Genomic DNA, 19,978 nt, shown 5'->3' with positions numbered 1-19,978 from the left:
TGTTAGGTCGAGTGGATGGCCGAGTGGACGGCGGGCGAGAGCGACAGGCGAGATGACGCTGGAGAGATGAAGAGGTTCGGGTCAGCTCGCGGTCGACAGAGGGCGTGGGGGAGCGCGGTGCGAGTGGGAGAGCGTGTGAAGTACCAGTGGCTAGAAGATCGGGCCGGCTGGAGCTCACTCGGGTGGTGTGAGGAGTAGAGGAGGAGCGAGCCAGCCGAGTTGGACGAGGGCCGACGCGACTCTCGGCGCACGACGCTGCTCTGGCCCTCTGGCGGAAACCCGACTGCTCGTACTGTGCTCTCACGCTCTCACATGCCCTCTGTTTCTGTCCCGACACCGGCGGTCGACGACGGCCGTTCCCCGGCCTCCTCGCTGCACTGCGCTCTCGCTCAAGCCGACCTCGCTCGCCCGCTGAAGCTCTGGACGCTCGCCGAGTTGCAGTGGTCCGCTACGCACTCGTCGCCGCGCCGTACGCGCTCCCGTCGAGCCCTCGACAGACGAGCGCAAAGTCCTGCACCGCCTGGCGCACCTGCTTGCCCGTCCGAGCGCTGCGCACGAGCCCGACCGTGACTGTCAGGTCCTGGCCTTGCTCGAAAGAACTCGGAGAAGGAGAGAGAGAGAGAGAGGGCGAGGACGCACCTGAGCACCGCACGGCCAAACTTGCCCTTGACCTCCTCACTTGCGCGCTCGTTCGGCCACCCAGGCTGCGCCAACAGCTCCTTGACCGCCGGTCTCGCGCCCTCGGCGAGTCGCAGCAGGCACGCGTGGAGGAGCTCGCTGAGCTGGGTCAGGTGCGACCGCGGTGCGCCGCCGGCAATCGCGAGGAGGACGGCCCGGACGAGGGTCGGGACTCGAGGCGCGAGCGTCGTCGAGAAGAGGGTGGCCGACGATGACGCCATGCGGGTCTGCTGTACGCTCAGGAGCTGCAGAGGGCGGTCGACGTCAATTTGGCGCACGAGGGCGGCGAGGGCAAGAGGGCCGGTGGACGCACGAGGAGCTCCATCGTCGTCTTGAGCGAGAACTGCTCCTGCATCGCCAAACCTCGCTCGGCGAACGACAGGACCGCATCGAGGTAATGAGCCGGGAGCGCGCTAAAGATGCGCGGGTACAGGCGGACAATCTGCGAGAAAGAGGGTCCGTGAGCTCGACCCGCCTCAGGAGCCGCGGGGGAACGAGGCGAGCGCACCTGGCAGCACAGCCCGAGGAATGCGGCAACGACGTCCGGGTTCTCGCCCATCGCTGTGAGTGATCGAGGTCAGGGACGGGTTCGCGAGGCGACGACTCGAGCCACTGAGGGCCGAACACTTGGGGAACGTCGACGACGGGGCAAGAGGGGGAGAGGGAGATGGGACGCACCCGAAAGGTCGCCATGCGTACTCAAGACGACATTGAGCGCCACCTCGACCGGCCTCGCCACCTCGACGAGCTCGTCCTCGCGCATCTCGGCGTCGGTCCTGCTCCTCGCCAACCTCGCGAGGAGCTGCCCCTCGATCGCGAGCCACACCGAGTTGGGCGCAAGTTGGAGCGCACTGCTCGCGAGGCCGAGGAGCGCGAGCGAGTCGAGCGCGAGCGGCGACGGCACGGCGTCGCTCGTCGACGCGCGAATGTACTCGGACAGGGCACCGACGACCTCCATGTCGGCGGCCCAGGCGCGCGCGGTGCCCTCGACGGCGAGCGCGAGGCGTGCCCGCATGTCGCCGACGCGAGCGTCCGACAGGAGGCGCGTCGCCGAGTCGCGCACGAGCTGCGAGTCGTCGAGGCTCGCGTCCAGGTCGACGAGGTCGTCCTCCGGGTCCGACAGGCCGCGCGAGAGCGCCGTCAGGTACGACAGCTGCTGCAAGGCGAGGTCGCGAGCGTCGTCCGGCTGGCCCTGTTCATGGCGAGAAAGGGTCAGTGCGCGCTTCTGAGAGATCGGCCGAGTCGAGGGAGGGAGAGCGCGACGGACCTGGGCGAGGCCCTGCACCGAGGACGCAAGTTTGGCGATGGTCGGGTTGGCGAGTATCTGCAGCAGACGAGAGCTGTCAGGGCGGCGACGGGCGAGAGGAAAAAAGGCTGAGGAGGACGCACCAATAGTGGCTCGACGACCTCGTTCTCGGGCAGGGCCTGCACGACGCTCGCGACACTCTCGAGCACCTTGACGAGCTCGGCGTCGTCGATCTTGCCCTCGAGCCCGCCGAGGACCTGGACGAAGCTCGCGACGTGCCCGACGAGGACCTTGCGGTTGGCGTCGCACAGGCCTCGGAGCGCACGGGCGGCGCCGGGCACGAGCTCGGGCTCTTGCAGGCCGGCGACGACGAAGGAGACGGCTTGCAGGCACGCGTCGGCGTGGGCCGAGAACCAGGGCGCGTAGGCGCCGACGAGGCGGAGGGCGGTCGAGCGCAGGGAAGGGAACGAGTGCTGCGCGGACGGGAGGCGGCCGAGGATCGAGGGGCCGAACAGGGTCGAAAGGTACGTGTTGAGCGGCGTGGGTGGCGCCGACGGGTCGAGCTCGGCGAGAGAGGGCGAGAGCGGGACCACCTCGCCGAGCGAGTACAGGACGAACAGGGTCGCCTCGAGCTCCTCGCAGCTGTCGGCGCCTGGACCTGGCGGGTGCGACACCTGCTCGGCGGCGAGCTGGACGAGATTGCCGATCATCGAGTCGCGCAGGACGAAGAAGGCCCACTGCGCCGTGTCGCTCAGGGTCGTCGAGCGGTACACCCGGAACGCGTCCCGCACGTCTGCAAGAAGGACGATGGACAAGTCAGTCGTCGAAGATATCGTCGAGTCAGGGCGAGAGAAAGAGGATAAGAGGACGCACCCTTGGGCCACCCTCGCACCTCGTCCTCGGCCGGCCTCGTCGCCCGCTCCCTCACCTTGCCCGCAAGCGCCTCCCACACGCCCCGGTACACGCTCCACTCGTCCTCCTTGCCCGTGCGGCCCTCTCGCCCGTCGCCCGGCCCGGCGACGAACCCCTCGTCGGCGCCGAGCTCCTGCAGGTTGAGCCACGCGCCCTGCGCGAGCTCGTTGACGGCGTACGACTCGGCGCTGTGGCCCGGGAAGGCGCTCATCTCGAGGAGGACCGAGAGGAGGGCGTGCACGGCGGAATGCCGTAGGGTGAGGATGTACGAGGGGTCGAGGCCGGCGGCGGAAGAAGAGGAAGATGGGGGAGGGTCGAAGAGCAAGGTCGAGATGAGGTGGTCGGCGAGTGTCGCGACGAGCTTGAAGACGGCGAGCGTCTCGTCGTCGGGCTCTGACCCGTCTCGGGCGTCCTGGACGGCGCTCGACAGGATGGACGCGACGAACGGCCCAGTCGCCCAGCCCGTCACGAGCTCGCTCGTGCGCTGCCGATTGACGAAGCGGGTTGCGCTGCTGCTGCCCGAGATGTTCTGCGACAGGCCCGCAGAACGCTCGACGAGCTCCTCGACGGCGGTACACGCCGCGATGACGGTCGACGTGTTGGACAGGTGCGGGAGGAGGAGCGGGTACAGGGTCGTGAGCTCGGTGTGCGAGAGCTGGCCGGCGTTGAGGTACGACACGAAGCAGGCGAGTGCCGACGTGATCTCGGACGGCGACGACGAGGTGAGGGACGACGACAGGGTCGAGACGAGGTGAGGGATGGTGGACGAGAGCGACGACATGTACGACATTCTGCGGGCGCAGGACTGGGTGAGTGGGCCTGTCTCGCGGCTGGCGAGAGACGACAGCGAGACGCACCTCTTGCTGCCGACAAGTTCTGCCCTCGCGACCTGCTCGATGGCCGTGCTGAGCACCTCGAGGCTCGCCTCCCTGCCCGCTCCGCCGCCGGCGACGCGCATGACGACCTCGAGGAGCCAGTCGCGCCACCTCGACTCGACGCGCAGGCTCAGCGCGGTGGCTGCGGCGGCGAGCTTGCGCACGACGGGGCGCTCGCCGGGCGCGGGTGCTGGCGCGCCGGGTCGTGAGGACGGGTAGGCGGCGGCGGCGCTGTGCGCGAGCCACTGGAGGAGCGAGTCCTTGAGCGCCGCGAGGTCGCCCGCGAGTCCATCGTCTTGGAGGGCGGCGTCGAGTCCTGGCAGCGAGTCCCACTGGCGCGAGAGCTTGTGCTCGAGGGTTGACGCGGCGAAGAAGCGAACGCTCGGGTCCGGGTGCGACAGGAGCGGGCCGACGATGGACCAGGCTGCGGGTGCGCCTTGGACGTGCTGGAGCTGCTGCTGGAGGGCCGTCTGGACGTGCGGCGGGGTCGAGGGCGAGTAGAGTTGCAGCACCGCCTGTCGTCGGAGGGCGAGGGTCAGGTCGGGGCCGAGGGAGTGTCGAGCCGGCGGGACAGCATAGTGGACGCACCTGGACCACCTGGTCGAGCTCTCCCTCCATCCTCGAGCGTGATGGGCGAGAGAAACGAGCCGGCTCGATGAGGACGATGGGCGAGTGGGGAGACGTCGTCGACTCGCTCGAGCGCACAAGCAGCGTCGCTCTCTTGCGGCACTCTCTCTCTCTCCAGGTCGACCATGCAGCTCGCAAGGCGAGACGGGCCCGAACGCGGCTGTGCGGACGACAACCTCCTCGTTTCCACCGCAGCCGAGCCAAGAGCCCCGCCGACTACTGCCAGCGACCGAGCGCCTCGGTCCCTTCTGCGTCTAGTCTCGATACACTCCCTCCCAACACTCGAGAGCAACCGTTTACTGCGAGGGAGACGACGGCGAGTCGGGGAGGAAAGGGGAGGAAGTGGGAACGGGACGAGGGACGAGGGCGGGTCAGTAGGGTTCGAAACAGAGAGACACCCAGAGAAGGAGAGAGCAGGGGACGCACGTGGTGGTTGCTGTAAAAGCCGGGACGACGAGGGTAGGAGAGAGGGAGGACGAGGCGAAGAGTGGGTCAGCGACACCTCTTTCGCCAGCTTGCGGGCGAGTGCGCCTCCTGCGCATCTCCCTGGGAGGTCGCAGGACAGTCACGACTCACTTCTTGTGGTGCTTGAGGTGCATGTTGTCTGGCGAGCGAAGGGAGGTCAGTTCGGGGTGTGGAAAGAAAGAGGGAGGGAAGGGGGACGCACAGTCGATGGTGTAGCCGACGAGGAAGAGGACGCCGATGGCGTGGAGGAACGGAGCGCCCGAGGCGTTCTCGCCGTCGAAGTAGCGCGCCTTGTAGCGGCTGAACGGCGACAGGCCGACAGGCTTCTTGGCGGCGGCGCCCTTGGGGAGCTGGCGGGGCCAACGAGGAGGGGTGCGCAGGCATAAGGAAGGGTGTGGGAGGGGAGCAAGACAGTCAGCGCTCCCGCTCGGCGGCGAGGCGAGGGGAGAGATGAGGGCAGGCTCACCGCCGAGTAGAACGAGACGATGTTGGCGTTGCGGGCAGCCGTGGCCGGAGCGCCAATGGCCGAGGCCGAGGCGATCTTGGGCGGAACGAGGGAAGCGAGACGCGCAGACACTGGGCGCGCGCGAGAGGACCGAGGCGAGGCGACGAGGTGGGTGGGCGGAGGAGGACGGCGAGGCGATGAGGAAGGGTACGCAGGGTCAGTGACGGCTCGGTAAGGGTGCGACAGAGTCCATAGAGAGCGTGTGCGCTGCACTGGTGCACTCGGGACTCACTGGCGAGGGACTGGGGCGAGCGAGACGACGACCAGGGTCCGGTCGCTCTCCTCCTCGACCCTCGAGCAGAGAGAGCGTCTCGCAATTTCCCACCTCGCTTCTGCGGCCACCTCGAGAGCAGGAATGAGATGCATAGTATTGCACAACAACGCTAAACAGAGAGGTCTATTCTCCGACTGCTGCAGGCGGCGTCGACGTCCTGCCGACCTTGCTCCACGCCCACGCGCTCCCGCTCTCGAGCACGCCCAGCACCTTCCTCATGACGCCCATGTCGCGCTCGAGCTCGCGGACGGCCACCTCGAGCGTGCCGTCGCCGGCGCGCACCTTGTCGTCGAGCGCCCGGTCAAAGTCGACCACGTCGCGCAGCTTGTCGTCGAGGACAGCCTGCGCGTACTGGAGCCGCGACGTGCCGGTCGACAGGAGCGACAGCGGCGACGACGACGCGCTGTACGCCTCGAGCCGCGTCGTGAGCTGCGCCGCCGTCGCCGTGAGGGCGTCGAGTTGAGCCGTCTTGTGCGCGAGCGGGCCCGCGAGCGACGAGAGCGCCTGGTCGTACGCGCGCTGGATCGCCTGCATGACGAGGAAGGGAACGAGAGTCAGTGCGACGTCTGAGGAACGAGGCGACAGTGAGCGAGGGCGCACCTCCATCGCGGCGACCATGTCCTCGAGCTTCTTCTGCTTGACCTTGAACGCCCAGGCCGTCGCGCGCAGATTCATGTCGACCTCGAGCGTCCTCCTCGACAGCCACACGACCGGCTCGGGCGCGTCGTCGACCAGGTTGATCGAGTGCCGCCGCGTGAGGACCCTCGGGGCGACGACGAGCCCGGACGGGCGGCGGTACACGCCCTCGTCGCCGTCGCCGTCGTCCTCGGTCGCCGAGTCGTCGCCTCGAGCACGAGCGAGAGGTGTGAAGCCCTCAGGGCCCTCGTCGTCCGTCGCGCTGCCGCCCTCCTCGGCGCCGAAGAGCAAGCTCTCCTCGAGCGCGCCCCGGCCCTCATCCGGCTCGGCCCGCTCGTCCACGCCCTCGCCCTCGCCGCCGAGCAGGAGCGACGCCTTGCGAGGGTGCGTCTCGCTCACGGCGCGCCGCATCGGCGGCGCACCGCCTCGCGCCGAGCGGCGGTCGCCCGGGACCGACAAGCCGAGGCTGAGCTGGCTGCGGCCCTTGGCGGCGCCGCCGGGGCTGCTCGTGCCTCCGGCACTGACGGGCGACGCATGCGCGCTCACTGACGATGGCGCGACGTCGGTCTGGAGCGAGGGGAGAGCGCGGTGCGTCGCTGCCGAGGTGGTCGAGCCGCGAGGGGACTGGGTGCGGCTGTGCGAGGGCGAGGGTGCGGCCGAGGATGGGAGCGAGAGGGCGGCAGATAGTCGCGAGGAGAGGGTGGCGGCGCGAGAAGCGGATGCGGAAGGGTCGAGTGGAGCGGAAAAGGCGAGGGACGGGTGGACGCTCGAGTTGGGCGAGGGGGACCGAGACGAGGCCCTGCAGGGTGCCAATACGAGATGAGCTCGGGACAGTAACGTGTGCGAGACGACTCAAGACTGAGAGGGAAGAAGGGACGCACGAGACGACGACAAGTGGCGGTCCGAGCCCCTCGCGCTCCTTCTCGTCCGCCTCGTCCCGCAACGCCGTCCTCCTCCCGTCGCTGCCCTCGCCCGCCGCCTCAGCCGACCCGAGCCCGAGTTCGTCGCCGAGCTTGCGCCCTGCGCGACCGGCGACCTCCTTGACGCCGCGCAGGACGCCTCGGCCGAACTTGACCGGCCCGGTCGAGACGCTCGAGGACGACGCCGGCGTCGAGCCATGTGCTGGCGGCGAGGACGATGAGGGCGCGTGTGGAGCCGATGCAGGAGCTGCTTGATACTGCTGCTGCTGGACGGTCGCGCCCGTGCGTGCCGTGTAGACGCTCTCGGCGTCCGTGGCCGCCTCGCCCTCGTCGCGCCGCACCTCCTTCGACCGCTCGCCCTCGCCCACGCCGCCAACCACCTCATCCCTCGGTCGATCGTCCTCCTCCTCGGGGTCCCACAGCCCTCGCACGCTCGCACCAGCCCGTCCCGCTCCCCTCGCCCTCCGTCGGCGTCGCCGGACCCTTGCCCTCGCGCCTCGCCCACCGCCATCGTCCGCCTCGCCCTCGTCGTCGCCGAGAACGTACGCCCGCACGAAGCCCTCGAGGTCGAGCGTCTCGGCATGCTCGCCCCTCCCGCCGCGCGTGCGCGAGCCGAACGGGAGGTGCAGCGCCGTGAGCGGGTGCGGCAGCGTGCTGCGCCGACGCTGCTGCTGCTGCTGGTGCGAGCGCCGATGCGGGTTGCGCTCGTGCTCCGAGTGCGAGGGCGTGTCGGCGTCCGAGGGCGCCGTGCTCGGGCTGTCGCGGTCGCGGTCGGGGTGGAGGACCGAGCCGAGGGCGGACGAGAGCGCGCCGCGGACGCGAGCGGTCGGGAGGTGCGGCAGGTGCGAGTGAGCGTGCGGGTGCGAGTGCAGGGACGTCGCGGGGGAGTGGCGCGAAGCGTACAGGGTCGAGAGGGCGGCGAGGAAGGACGGGGTGAGGACGGGTGGGCAGCTCGAAGAGGTGGCGACGTGCTGGAAGGCAGACGGGTGCGAGCGCTGTAGATAGTGCCGTCCTGTCAGTGACTCGTGCGAGGGACGGAGAGAGAGAGCGATCAACGAGAACCGAGGACGGACCTGGAACGCCTCGACGCAGCGCAGGAACCGCTCCCTCTTGGCGAGCGGGTCCTTGGGCACCTTCCCCTCGTCTCTCTCCCTCCTCTCCTCGGCTCCATGCTTCCTCCTCAGCGTCCCGGCGCGCGAACCAATCCCTCCCGCCGCACCCGCCGCCGCCGACCCGCCCTCGCCGGCTCCCGCGCCCGTGATCCCGCCGAGCACGACCATCTTGCCCCGCGTCGCGACGACGAGGCTCAGGAGCGCCGCGAGGAGCGCAGGCGGGAGGAGCGACCCGTCGTCGTCGAGGAGGCGGCTCGCGCCGGCACCCACACCCGCACGCGCACTCTCGCCCGACCCCGATCCCGCCCTCGCGCCTGCGCCGGCGGCCGCTGCGCTCGCGACGAACCGCTCGGCGTACGCGAGCCGAAACACGGACAGGGCCGCGACGGTCGTGTCGCACAGGAGGCCGTCGCCCTCCAACAGCGTCGGGCCCGCACCGAGGCCGGCTGCCGCGAGGGCCGGTGCGTCGGGCGCGCTCGAGGTCGATGCGGACGGCAAGGGGAGCCCGAGCGCCTCGGCCCAGTCCTCGAGGACGAGCTCGACGCCCGGGCTAGGCGGCGGCACGACGCGCGTGCTCGAGCCGGCGGTCGGCGCTGCAGAGCCCGCACCGGCTGCGGCGGACCCGTCGAGGAGCGCCTCGAGCAGCGCGCGCTCGATCGTGTCGCGGTCGAGCATGCCCTCGCTGCCGTCGCCGTAGGGCGCCCGCTCGCCGCCCTGTGCGACTCGTGCGCTGTCGAGCCGACGCGCCTGCACGACGCGCACGACGCTGCTCGCGAGGTAGGCCTTGACGGGCCCGAGGCCGAACAGGGCAAGGGCGTGCTGGACGGTGCGGCCGAGGCCGAGGACGGTGCGCGTAAAGTCGCGAGGGGCGGGTGGGCGAGCGGTGAGCGACAGGGCGAGAGAGGTTGGTGCCGAGGAGGGGGAAGAGGTCGAGGGAGGGGGAACAGGGACTGGTACGCCTCGAGGAAGTGGAGCTGCTGAGCTGGGGTGGCGCCCGACGCGACGGGAGCGTGCTTGGACGACGACGACGGGCCCGAGGCCGACGGCGGGAGGCGGAACCCTGCGCGGCCGCCGAGGCCGAGGCGGCGCAGATTGATGTTCTGGATGAGGAGCGGCTCGTGGTGGCGGTAGTCGGCCGCGTCGAGAGGCGGGTCGCTGTCGGTCGAGGTGCTCGGGCGGAAAGGAAGGGGGATGGGCGGCAGCTGGACGAGAGACAGGGACGGCGGGAGCGAAGGGAGAGCCGTGAGCGGGATGTGACCTTGGGGCGTCTGTGAGACAAGGGCGGTGAAGTGGTATCAGTGCGATTCTAACAGGGCATCCTCGACCGGACTGAACGCAGCACGGCGTCGGGCTCACCTGGTTGACCCTGGTGCCGGCGTGCTTGAGGACGGCCTTGGTCTTGGTCCACACGATGGCGCGCTCGTCCGAGTCGAAAGAGGCCGCTCGACGAAGCTCGAAGCGCTCGACGGTGATCTGGGTGGAGCGAGGAGGTTAGGGCGACAGGGTTCGAGGTGGAGGCGAGAGGGAGACGCACGCAGTCGGCCTTGTCGCCCGTGAGGACGACGATGACGGGCATGAGCGCATGTCGATCGGTCATCCTGTTGGCACGCGGGCGCGGCAACAGCGAGAGTCAGCTCGCGGTCCGCCCCCACCTGGGCCAGGTCCGAGGAGATGAGGAGGGGAGAGAGGTGGTGACGGACCTCTGCTCGACGGCGAAGAGCTGGAAGCCGCGTAGCTGAGTCTCGCCATGTCGGACCCAGTCTGGTGCTAGCCAGGGCGCGGTGTGGTAGTGTCGAGGGAGGGCGGGGAGGAGGAGGACCGGCGGCGGGTCGTCGTCTGGCGCCAGGTCGACGGGCCGCATGGTCGAGGCGGCGCGCACTCGGTGGTGCACGTGCAGTTGCTCGCCTGATCGATCGAGCAAGCACGGCTGGGTCGAGGTGGGAGCGACGACGACGAGAAGGTCCTCGAACCGCCTCGGCTCGTCGCTCTCTCTCGACAACGACTGCAACAAGCACCCGCTTGAACACGCTCAACCTACTCGGCACACTCTCAAGTACCGCCACAGCCAGCAACCGACCACCCACGCCCTCTGTCCCTCCTCCTCCTTCATCAGCACCGCCACCCACAGTCGTCTGTCCACCCGTCGCCGCACCTGCATGCTCAGCCGCACCATCCGCACCACCACCGCATCGAGGTCCCTCCACCGCGCCCTCCCTTCCACGAGCACCCTCGCCGCCGTCGCTCGCCGCCCTCTCTCGACCTCCGCCCCCGCACGCCTCCCTCCCGGCCGCGGTGGCTTCCCTCCTCCGCCTCCGGGCAGCAACAGCGGCGGTGGCGGCTTTGGAGGAGGAGGAGGAGGGCCCATCGGCAACATCTTTGGCGGCGGCGCCAAGCGCGAGCCCGGCAAGATCCTCGAGGACAACTCGGTCGACCTCACGGCCCTCGCGAAGGAGGGCAAGCTTGACCCGGTCATCGGTCGAGAGCAAGAGACGAGGCGCATGATCGAGATCCTGTCGAGGCGGACCAAGTGCGTCCCTGTCGTTCCTCCTGCGTGACCCTTCTGCGACGACGCCGCACAGACGCTCACCCCTTCCTCCCTCTCGCCCGCAGGAACAACCCGCTCCTGATTGGCGCCGCCGGTGTCGGAAAGACGGCCGTCGTCGAGGGCCTCGCGCAGAAGATTGTCGCCGGCGACGTGCCCGAGTCGCTCAAGAACCGCCGCCTCCTGTCGATCGACCTGGCCACGCTCATGACCGGCGTGCGTCCCCCTCTCTCCTCACTTCCCTTATGACTCGAACTGACACCTATTCCGACTGCAGACCGGCGTGCGCGGCTCGTTCGAGGAGAAGATGAGCGGCTTGATCAAGGACCTCGAGGAGAGCGACAACACCATCGCCTTCATCGACGAGATCCACCAGATCCTCAACCTCGGCAAGGCCGAGGGGTCGCTCGACGCCGGCAACATGCTCAAGCCGGCCCTCGCGCGCGGCCTCCAGATCGCCGGCGCGACCACGCTCGACGAGTTCCGCACGATCGAGAAGGACAAGGCGCTCTTGCGCCGGTTCCAGACGCTCCGGGTCGACGAGCCGTCGGTCGAGGCGGCCGTCACCATGCTCCGTGGCCTCAAGCCCAAGCTTGAGGTCCACCACGGCGTCACCATCTCGGACTCGGCCATCGTGTCGGCCGCCGTCATGTCGACCCGGTACATCGCCGACCGCCACCTGCCCGACAAGGCCATCGACCTCGTCGACGAGGCCGCCGCGTCGCTTCGGCTCCGCAAAGAGTCGCCGCCCGAGGAGCTCGACGCGCTCAAGCGCACCATGACGACGCTCCAGATCGAGCTCTCGTCGCTCGGCAAGGACACGGACGCCGTCGCGCGCGAGCGCCGCGCCGAGATCGAGGGCGAGCTCAAGACGCTCCAGAGCCGGGTCGACGAGATGGAGCGCGAGTGGCGGGGCGAGCGCGAGCGGGCCGAGGAAATCCGCAGCGCGAGGGAGGAGCTCGAGCGCAGGAGGTGGGAGCTCGACGAGGCGCAGCGGGCCGGCGACTACCAGCGCGCGAGCGAGTTGAGGTACTCGGTGCTGCCGGCGTTGGAGAAGAAGCTCCCCAAGGAGGGCGAGGAGGGCAGTGACGAGGGCGGGTCGAGGGTCACGAGCGACGACATTGCCCGCGTCGTGTCCAAGGTGCGTCTCACCCCTCCTCTTTCCTCTCCAACTTCCCCGTACCCTTTACTCACGTCGTCACGAGCGCGCGCAGGCGACGGGCATCCCGACAACGACCCTGCTTCGCGGCGACCTGTCGCGCCTCATCGACCTCGAGTCGGTCCTGCGCCAGCGTGTCAAGGGCCAAGAGCCCGCCATCGAGTCGGTCGCGTCGGCCATTCGCCTTTCTCGCGCCGGGCTCCACACGGGCAATCGCCCGATTGCCTCGTTCCTCTTCCTCGGCTCGACGGGTACCGGTGCGTCGACTGGTCCTCACCTTCACGCCTCGAGCCTTCCCGCGGTCTCTCTGCCTCGTTCAGGACGACTCGACTGACTCGCTCTATCGTCGTGCGCAGGCAAGACCGAGCTCGCCAAGGCGCTGTCGCAAGAGCTCACGGGGACTGAGCGCAACCTCATCACGTACGTTCTCCTCTCTCTCTCCTCCTCTCGCTCCCTCCTCTCGCTCGAGCAGAACTGACGAGCAGTCTCGCCGCGACAGCATCAACATGAGCGAGTACCAGGACAAGCACACGGTGTCGCGCTTGATCGGGGCGCCGCCGAGCTACGTCGGGTTCGAGGAGGGCGGCCAGCTCACCGAGGCCGTCCGCCGCAAGCCATACTCGGTCGTCCTCTTCGACGAGGTCGAGAAGGCGCACAAGGGTCCGTCAATCTCCCTCTCTCTCGCTCTCACTCGATACGTCCCTGACGCTCTCTTTCTCTCCCTCTGCAGACGTCGCCAACATTCTTCTTCAGCTCCTCGACGAGGGCAAGCTCACCGACTCGCAAGGCCGCGTCGTCGACTTTAAGAACAGTGAGTCGTCGCTCGATTTCACCGCCTTCCTCGGTCCGACACCGACTGACCCCTCTTTCGTCCCCAGCGACCATCATCCTCACGTCCAACATCGGCTTCGACATCTTGTCCGAGCCCGGCGCGACCCTCGAGGACGGCACCGTCACCGACCGCGCTAAGGAGGCCGTCATCGGCCGCGTTCAGGGAATGTACCCGCCCGAGCTGGCGCGTCACGCTCTTCCTCCTCCCCCTCGTCGACGCACACGCACGCAGACGGAAGCTTACCCACCTCGTGCCCCTGCAGCTGAATCGCCTCGACGAGATGATCGTCTTCAACTCGCTGTCGCCGTCGACCATCTCGTCCATCGTCGACCTGCGCCTGTCCGAGGTCCAGCAGACGCTCAACCACTCGCCCGCCGCGCCTGACCGCCGCATCGGCCTCGCCGTCGACCCTGCCGCGCGCTCGTGGCTCGCCACGCAGGGCTACCACCCAGCATTCGGCGCGCGCGCGCTCAACCGCCTCATCAACCGCGAGGTGCGCAAGCCGCTCGCCGAGGCCATCCTTCGAGGCGAGCTCGCCAACGGCGACACGGCGCGCGTCGGGCTCAACGCGCAGGGCTCGGGCCTCGAGGTGACGGCGGTGCGGGCGAGCGAGCCGGAGGAAAGGGCGGCAGGCCCCGGCGGTGAGGGCGAGAGCGAGGGCGAGAGGCGGGCGCAAGAGGCGTGAGCGGGATCGAGCGAGCGCGGTGCGGGCGGCGGGCAGTGCCTTGAGTGGATCGTCGAAGGCAAGCCGGGGGATAGGAGCGTGGGCAGCAGCTTGATGGGTCGGCCGGCGCGCGCGCGTGGGGTGCGGGCGGTCGAGGCTGAGCGTCGCGCGCTTGAGAAGGGCACGAGAGGCGCGCTTTGTGCATAGTCGTGTAGCACCGTGTGGCAACGCATTGTTGAGCAGCAGCATCCGGGCGTGCAGTGTATCGCCTGGGAGAGCGGTCGCCCGAAAGCGGGGCAGATGCTGGTCGGCTTCCGGAGGATCCGCTCACCGATAATGGAGAGGACGACGCAGCGCGCTTTACGCACGACTCGGGCCGCACGCCGCCCTGCTGTCCGAATGTCGGTGATTGTCCGCCTTGGCCCTGACTTCACTCGCTCGTGGGGCGCACGCGCTCGCGGGTTCCATGAGGCGAGAAGGGCCACTTGAGAAGGTCGACCGGCTCACTCCCAGAACCGGTGGCGGGCGCGGGCCTCGTCCTGGGTCGACGGCCTCGTACGCCGAGTCGTGCCTGCATGCTGTGCGGCGGAGCAAAGACGCTCAATCGCGCCGCATTGGCCTGGCTTGCCGCGGTTCTGGGTCGCCTGACCCCGCGTGCGCTCGAGGCGGTTGCGGCCCTTCGTGCCCAGCCTTGATCGGCTCAAGGCACCGTTCGTCCACCTACCGGGGATTTGTGGCTCCCCGGTCCGTCTGTCAAGCAGGCTTGCGGGGAAGCATGGGGGAGGTTCGCGGCTCCTTCGGAAAGCGCTCCGCTCGGGGCCCTGCAGTCCGCTCTTCTCTCCCTTCCTTCACACTCGCGCTCTACCTCGCTCTCGCACCGCACACCGACACACACGACCGCCACGATGAGTTTGACCCCCGACTCGACCTCGGAGAAGCACCGCGTCGAGCACAAGGAGCTCGCGTCCCGCCAGGCAACGCACCTCGACAGCGAGACGCAGGACGTCGACCCGGCCTTTGCGCGCTCTACTGTGTGCGTCTCGTTTCTCTCTGCGTCGTTACGCACTCGAGGGAGCGTCGCGAGAAGCCCGCACTGACGAGACCGCCTCCCTGCCCCTCGCCCGCCGACCACGTTCGCAGCCGCCGCATCGACTGGCGCCTCATTCCCATGCTCTCGGCCGTCTACGCCATCTCGCTCATCGGTGAGTCCTCCCTGTCGCCTTCCCTCGCGGTCCCAGGCGCGCCCACGCTCGAGTCGGTCCTGCGAGCGGCTCGAGCGCATCTTCGACGAGCCGGCCAGCCACCGCCCGGAATTCCGCTGACTCTTCCCGCCTCGTCGACGCGCGCAGACCGCACCAACATCTCGATCGCACGAACGGTCGGCATGGGCAAAGACCTCAAGCTCACCGTCGGCGAGCGTTACTCGTGCGTGGCCTTCCTCCTCGTCCTTGACCTCCTCGCCGCGACTGACCCAGCCGTTCTTCTCGCGCCTCGCCCCGTGCAGCCTCATCACCTGCATCTTCTTTGTCCCGTACATCATCTTCGAGCTGCCCGCCAACTTGCTCATCCGCAAGATCGGGCCGCGCAACCAGCTCGCCACCATCACCATTGCGTGGGGCGCCGTCATGCTCGGCATGGCGTTCATCACCAACTGGGAGCAGCTCGCCGTCTGCCGCACCCTTCTCGGCTTCTTCGAGGTGAGCCGCACATCCGCGCATTCAACCTTCTCGACGAGCGCAGTCGACTGACTCGCCCTCCTTGCGCTCGCAGGCCGGCTTCTTCCCTGGTTGCACCTTGTACGTCCGATTGTCTCGACGGACAGGACTGCTCTGCCTGAGCGCGCCGAGCTGACCTGGTTCGTCCGACCGCGCAGCCTCATCTCGACCTGGTACACTCGCTTCGAGATGGCCAAGCGCATGGCCTTCTTCTACCTGTCGTCGATGGTCCTCTCCGGGTTCTCCAACATCATCGGCTGGGGCATGTCGCAGATGAACGGCGTCCACGGCCTCGAGGGATGGCGGTGCGTCGCCTCTTCCTCGCGCACGAACCTCGTCGCCGGCATCTTCGAGAACTGACTCGTCCCTTCCTCCCGCTCCCAGCTGGATCTTCCTCCTGTTCGGTGTCATCACGATCGGCCTCGGCGTCATCTCGTGGTTCGTCATCGTCGACTTCCCGGACCGCGCCAAGTTCCTCACCCCGGAGCAGAAGACCTGGGCCATCGAGCGCATCCAGCAGGACCGTGGCGACGCTACTCCCGACTCGGTTACCGGCAAGAAGCTCATCACGCACGCCCTCGAGTACGTCCCGCTTCGTCCTCGGCCTGCCTCGACGACCCGTCCCTGACGAGCCTCGTCCTCCTCGCAACAGCTTCAAGATCTGGTGCTTCGGTCTCTGCTTCTGCTTCTCGACGATGCCCGCCTACGCCTTCTCCTGTTCGTCCCTCTCTCTCGACCCCCCGAGTCCGTGCGGGACCGTCAAACTGACTCTCGAGCGCCCAAAGACTTCCTCCCCGTCATCCTGTCGGGCGGCGGCTACGACACCAAGACCTCGCTCCTCCTCTCGGCCCCGCCTTACGTCCTCGCCGGCTTCTTCACCGCCATGATGGCCTTCCTCTCGGACAAGTTCCGCAAGCGCGCCCTCTTCATCGGCATCAGCTCGACTGTCTGCTTCACCGGCCTCTTCATCATGGCCTACGCCGACAAGCTCGGCATCCGCTACGTGAGTGTCCCTCTCTCGCTCGTCCCTCGGCGCACAGAGGCCCCGAGAAAGGGCCGCCGCATCGAGCTCCTCACTGACCCTGTCTTATGACCTCCCCTCGCAGTTCGGCGCGTTCCTCACCATCTCGGGCGCTCAGTCCAACGTGTACGTCTCTTCTCTCTGTGTATGCCCACCCTCGAGCTCGAGCATCGCGCTCGAGCCTCTCCTAGAGCCATCGTCGTCTCCTCAGTCGCTGACCTTCCTAAACCCACAGCCCGGCCGTCCTCGCCTACCAGGCCACCAACGTCCTGTCGCACTCGAAGCGTGCCCTCTCGTCGGCCGTCTGCATCGGCATGGGCGGCGTCGGCGGCATCTTTGCGTGCGTCCTGCTCTCCCCCGGCCTTTTCTCGGACCTCGTCGCTGACCGCCGCCTCCTCCCCTGCAGCTCGCTCATCTACCGCCAGGTCGACTACCCTCGTTACATTCCTGGCCTGTGGGCTACGAGTACGTCCTTCCGCTGCCCCTCCAGTCTCAGAGAAGCCGTCGCTGACCTCGCCCGTCCTCCACAGTCGGCTGCCAGTTCGCCATCATCACCATCGTCACGGGCCTCTCGTTCTACTTCCGTGCCCAGAACCGCAAGGCCGACGCGGGCACGTACGTCATCGAGGGCAACCCCAAGTTCCGCTACACGCTCTGAGCGAAGCGGGTCGAGCCTCCCCCTCCCTTGTCTCTTGTACCCCCTCTCTCGCCCCGGTCCACCTTTGTCTCGCTTAATCCCCCGTCTTTCTCTCTTCTCCCTCTCGTGTCATCCTGGGTGCCTCATCGAGCCGTCAAATGTGGTAGTCTTTCATGCGGTCCAAGCCCCTCGAAGGGCGTTCCATCTCTCCTTTCGTCGCCCGTCCGAGAGTGCGAGCGGCCCCCTTCTTGAGAGAGCTCTCCTGTACTTTCCTCAGGGCTGTGAGCGACGCAGCAAGCCACGCAGCAGAGTAATACTCCGAGAGAGATCGAGAGCCCAGCGTCGCCGACGAGGAAGAGTGCGCGTCCCTCGCCCGAGCGAGACCGCGCTTCTCGCCTCGATTTGGGCCTGAGGGTCTCTCTCTCAGCGTACGACGCACCTGTCCTCGTCAGGCTGCGGCAGTAAGCGCGAAATCCAGCGAGCTTGTCCTCCCACAGAGCGACCGAACCTCGTCGAGCGTGCGCGCCGCCTCAGGTCGCTTCGCTCGAGCGCTCGCCGCTCTCTCGCCCTCCATCACGATGCCCCACGTCGTGCAGAGGCTGTCGCGCTTAGATCCAGGGCTTTGCGGCGGCGAGAGCGGCCAACGGGTGTTTGAACGTAGTCGGCGCGGTAGTCCAGATCAAAACAGCCAATCAGAGGCCGCCCCTTTATTCTGACGCTCGACCGGCGGCGGCGAGGTGAGGCCGCTCTCGAGCGCTCTCGAGGCGTCGCTCGAGCTGTGCAAGCTTCGGGAGCATGGCTCGCTTGACGCTGAGAGAGCGGCGCTGGAGCGCGGGCTCGTGAAGAGGAGCACGCCCGCTCGCGCTATTCTCCTCCTTCTCGCCGCTCCCAGCGCGAGCAGTTGCGAGAGCTCCCGCCTTCTCTCTCCTGACTGACGATAGCGAGCTCGAGCACTCAGGGAACCTCGTCGCGCGAGACGCAGAGGCGTCAAGCCCGAGAGACCGCTCGCACGAGCCTTTCTCGCTCTCGCAGCAGGCTCTCACTCGTCTCTAGCAGCAGGGAGACGTGCGACGTGAGGCTCGTGACATGACAGGGTAGCTACGACAGCGAGAGGAAGGTAGGGGAAGGAACGTATGCTACAGGATCCAGAGACGCTCGAGGAAAGCCGACCTCGCGCCCGACTCGTCCTCCTCCTCCTCCTCGGCTCTCTCTCTCTCCTCGCGGCGCGCTCAGTGCGCGTCCTCGTACCGCGGCGGCTCGCCCACCACCGGCGCCGGACCCGCTCCCGCAGCCGCACCGACGACCGGCACGCTCGTCGCCTCGCCCGGCGCCGACCCTCCTGCTCCGCCCGCCGCTCCCGCTCCCTCTCCTGCTCCCTCGCCCACCGTCGGCGCCAAACCCGACACAGGCGCCGCCGCCAACGCCGACGCCGACGCCGCGACCGGCGCTCGTGGCGAGCCGTGCGCGCCGTTGGGCGGCTCGAGGTCGAGCTCGTCGGGCTCGAGGCCGAGGACCTGTGGGGGTGCGCCGAGCTCGGGGTCGACGACGGGGAGGTAGGCGGCCGGGTTGGAGAAGGACGAGGGGGTGACGAGCTCGACGCGGACGATGGGGCGGTAACCGAGCCAGAAGCCGCCCTGTTTCGTCGAGCGAGGGTCAGTGCGGCTCTGCGAGGGCGAGGGAGAGAGAGAGAGGCGAGGAAGGGGGCGCACCTCGGTCTCGCGCATGCGCCACCGCATGACGGGCCCGTCTTTGACGGGCACGCTGTCCATGCCCTCGCGGGGCTCGGCGTCGCCGTCGAGGTAGTTGCGCATCAGGCCGGCGTTGGTCGACGTGAGGGCGAGCGGGCTCCAGTCGCGCGTGCGCGTCTTGAGGGCGCGCGCCAGCGTGTAGCGCCGCATGCGGACGGCGTTGATGGCGAGGCCGTTGAGGAGGATGACGAGGACGAGGCCGATCTGCGGGGTCCGGCGGCGGGCGCGAGCGGGTCAGGACGGGGCTCGAGAGAGATCGAGGGGCGCGAGGTGACGAGGGCGAGAGATGCGAGTCGGCGAGGCGAGGATGACGCCGAGGAGGAAGGAAGGGAGGGACGCAAAAAGAGAGAGAGAGAGAGCGAGGGCGCACCTCGACGCCCTTGAGGAAGCCGGTCTGGACGCCTTTGCCCTGTGCGAGGGCGACGACGAGGGCGACGATCCACACGTAGTCGAGCGTCTCGACGAGGGCGAGCCAGAGGCGGGCCGTGACGAGCTCGCCCTGGATCAAGGCGTTGAGGTCGGCGACGCGCTTCTTGTACAGGGGCGCGAGCGGGTGCGTGCCGGCCTCGTAGTGGGTCGAGTGGGGCGTGAGGGCGACGCCCGAGTCGGCGCCGGTCGTCGTGCGGCGCGAGAGCGAGAGCGAGAGCGACAGGGCGCGTGAACGCGTGCGCCGATGGTCGGGTCGTGGGGCGCCGTGCTCCTCGTCGACGGCTGGACCGGTTGCGGCCGCGTCGCGGTCTCGACGGGCGACGTCCCACGGGACGCGGTCCCTGCCGCCAAACTGGCGGGGCCAGCCGTCGTACAGGAGCTCGTCGCGGCAGGCGAGGGCGCGCCAGACCTCGGCGAGGCGGAGGCGGCGGCCCCAGGTGCCGTTGCCGCCCTGGGCGTCGGGGGCACACGGGTGGTAGGCCCACTGGACGGTGCACGAGGCGGTCGAGGCCGTGTTGGTCGAGGGTGCGAGTCCCGAGGCGAGGTCGGGCGGGTTGGTCGAGCGGCGGCGAGCGGCGCCCGGGTAGTAGACCGGGGGAGGGGCCTCGCGGGGTGGTGGGGTGGTGGTCGAGGTGGCGGTGGCGGGCGAGGTGGTGGTGGTGGTGGTGGTGGGCTCGACGATGCGGAGGGAGCGGCCGGTGCGGGTGCGCGCGAGGGGGACAGGAGTTGGCGATGGGGAGCGAGGTGGGGCGAGGTCGAAGGAGGGTTCTTGTACAGGGTAGATGCGCTGCTTCTCGACGTTCGCCGCCCTCGTCTCGGCGTTCCCTCCCGCACCGCCCGGCGGCTAACTCGACTCGACGCTCGGCTCGCGCATGCTCAACATCAAGCAGGCCGCCTTCGTCTCGTACTACACGGCTCGAGCTGGTACCACTCGGTCGTTGTACGCCCGCAGCGGCGAGCTCGTCGCCAAGGTGCACAGGC

The 19,978-nt window shown here is 68.7% G+C and overlaps 6 protein-coding genes across 6 annotated transcripts; 2 read left to right on the top strand and 4 right to left on the bottom strand.

Annotated features, from left to right (window-relative positions):
• Positions 1–2: 2 nt before the first annotated feature.
• On the bottom strand, positions 3–4,338 carry RHOBADRAFT_56521 (uncharacterized protein; the record flags this gene model as incomplete). Its single annotated transcript, XM_018418388.1, has 11 exons — positions 4,300–4,338; positions 3,694–4,226; positions 2,798–3,627; positions 2,068–2,717; positions 1,946–2,002; positions 1,357–1,870; positions 1,187–1,239; positions 992–1,120; positions 640–923; positions 457–548; positions 3–58 (listed from the first exon to the last, which is right to left on the bottom strand). The coding sequence occupies exons 1-11, from the start codon at positions 4,327–4,329 to the stop codon at positions 3–5; spliced, it is 3,228 nt and encodes a 1,075-aa protein (XP_018267743.1). The 5' UTR covers positions 4,330–4,338.
• A 133-nt stretch (positions 4,339–4,471) lies between these two features.
• Positions 4,472–5,379, bottom strand: RHOBADRAFT_67052 (uncharacterized protein; the record flags this gene model as incomplete). The annotated part of the gene is made up of 5 exons (XM_018419164.1): positions 4,472–4,637; positions 4,765–4,774; positions 4,915–4,942; positions 5,006–5,153; positions 5,270–5,379. Coding segments are annotated over 5 exons (462 nt in total), but the record flags the coding sequence as incomplete, so codon positions are not given.
• A 368-nt stretch (positions 5,380–5,747) lies between these two features.
• Positions 5,748–10,111, bottom strand: RHOBADRAFT_56520 (uncharacterized protein; the record flags this gene model as incomplete). Its single annotated transcript, XM_018418387.1, has 8 exons — positions 5,748–6,110; positions 6,183–7,017; positions 7,100–8,133; positions 8,212–9,069; positions 9,255–9,518; positions 9,607–9,723; positions 9,785–9,848; positions 9,951–10,111. Coding segments are annotated over 8 exons (3,696 nt in total), but the record flags the coding sequence as incomplete, so codon positions are not given.
• Positions 10,112–10,406: 295 nt separating this feature from the next.
• Positions 10,407–13,685, top strand: RHOBADRAFT_49052 (uncharacterized protein; the record flags this gene model as incomplete). The annotated part of the gene is made up of 11 exons (XM_018415221.1): positions 10,407–10,487; positions 10,644–10,777; positions 10,861–11,008; positions 11,070–11,933; positions 12,007–12,208; positions 12,308–12,371; positions 12,451–12,611; positions 12,682–12,762; positions 12,830–12,966; positions 13,046–13,372; positions 13,430–13,685. 11 exons carry the CDS (start codon positions 10,407–10,409, stop codon positions 13,466–13,468), a joined length of 2,238 nt encoding a protein of 745 aa, XP_018267740.1. The 3' UTR covers positions 13,469–13,685.
• Positions 13,686–14,352: 667 nt separating this feature from the next.
• Positions 14,353–16,841, top strand: RHOBADRAFT_47647 (uncharacterized protein; the record flags this gene model as incomplete). Its single annotated transcript, XM_018415022.1, has 13 exons — positions 14,353–14,480; positions 14,588–14,649; positions 14,797–14,872; positions 14,952–15,144; positions 15,218–15,243; positions 15,321–15,467; positions 15,547–15,744; positions 15,815–15,879; positions 15,948–16,165; positions 16,269–16,309; positions 16,419–16,523; positions 16,590–16,648; positions 16,714–16,841. 13 exons carry the CDS (start codon positions 14,353–14,355, stop codon positions 16,839–16,841), a joined length of 1,446 nt encoding a protein of 481 aa, XP_018267739.1.
• A 1,208-nt stretch (positions 16,842–18,049) lies between these two features.
• Positions 18,050–19,871, bottom strand: RHOBADRAFT_47646 (uncharacterized protein; the record flags this gene model as incomplete). Its single annotated transcript, XM_018415021.1, has 4 exons — positions 18,050–18,454; positions 18,530–18,772; positions 18,939–19,601; positions 19,857–19,871. The coding sequence occupies 4 exons, from the start codon at positions 19,869–19,871 to the stop codon at positions 18,050–18,052; spliced, it is 1,326 nt and encodes a 441-aa protein (XP_018267738.1).
• Between the last annotated feature and the right edge of the window lie 107 nt (positions 19,872–19,978).

This window comes from Rhodotorula graminis, assembly GCF_001329695.1.
Source record: "Rhodotorula graminis WP1 unplaced genomic scaffold RHOBAscaffold_20, whole genome shotgun sequence".
Taxonomy (NCBI): Eukaryota; Fungi; Basidiomycota; class Microbotryomycetes; order Sporidiobolales; family Sporidiobolaceae; genus Rhodotorula; species Rhodotorula graminis.
The sequence above is the reverse complement of the archived record's forward strand: the minus strand, read 5'-3'. Positions and strand labels throughout refer to the sequence as shown.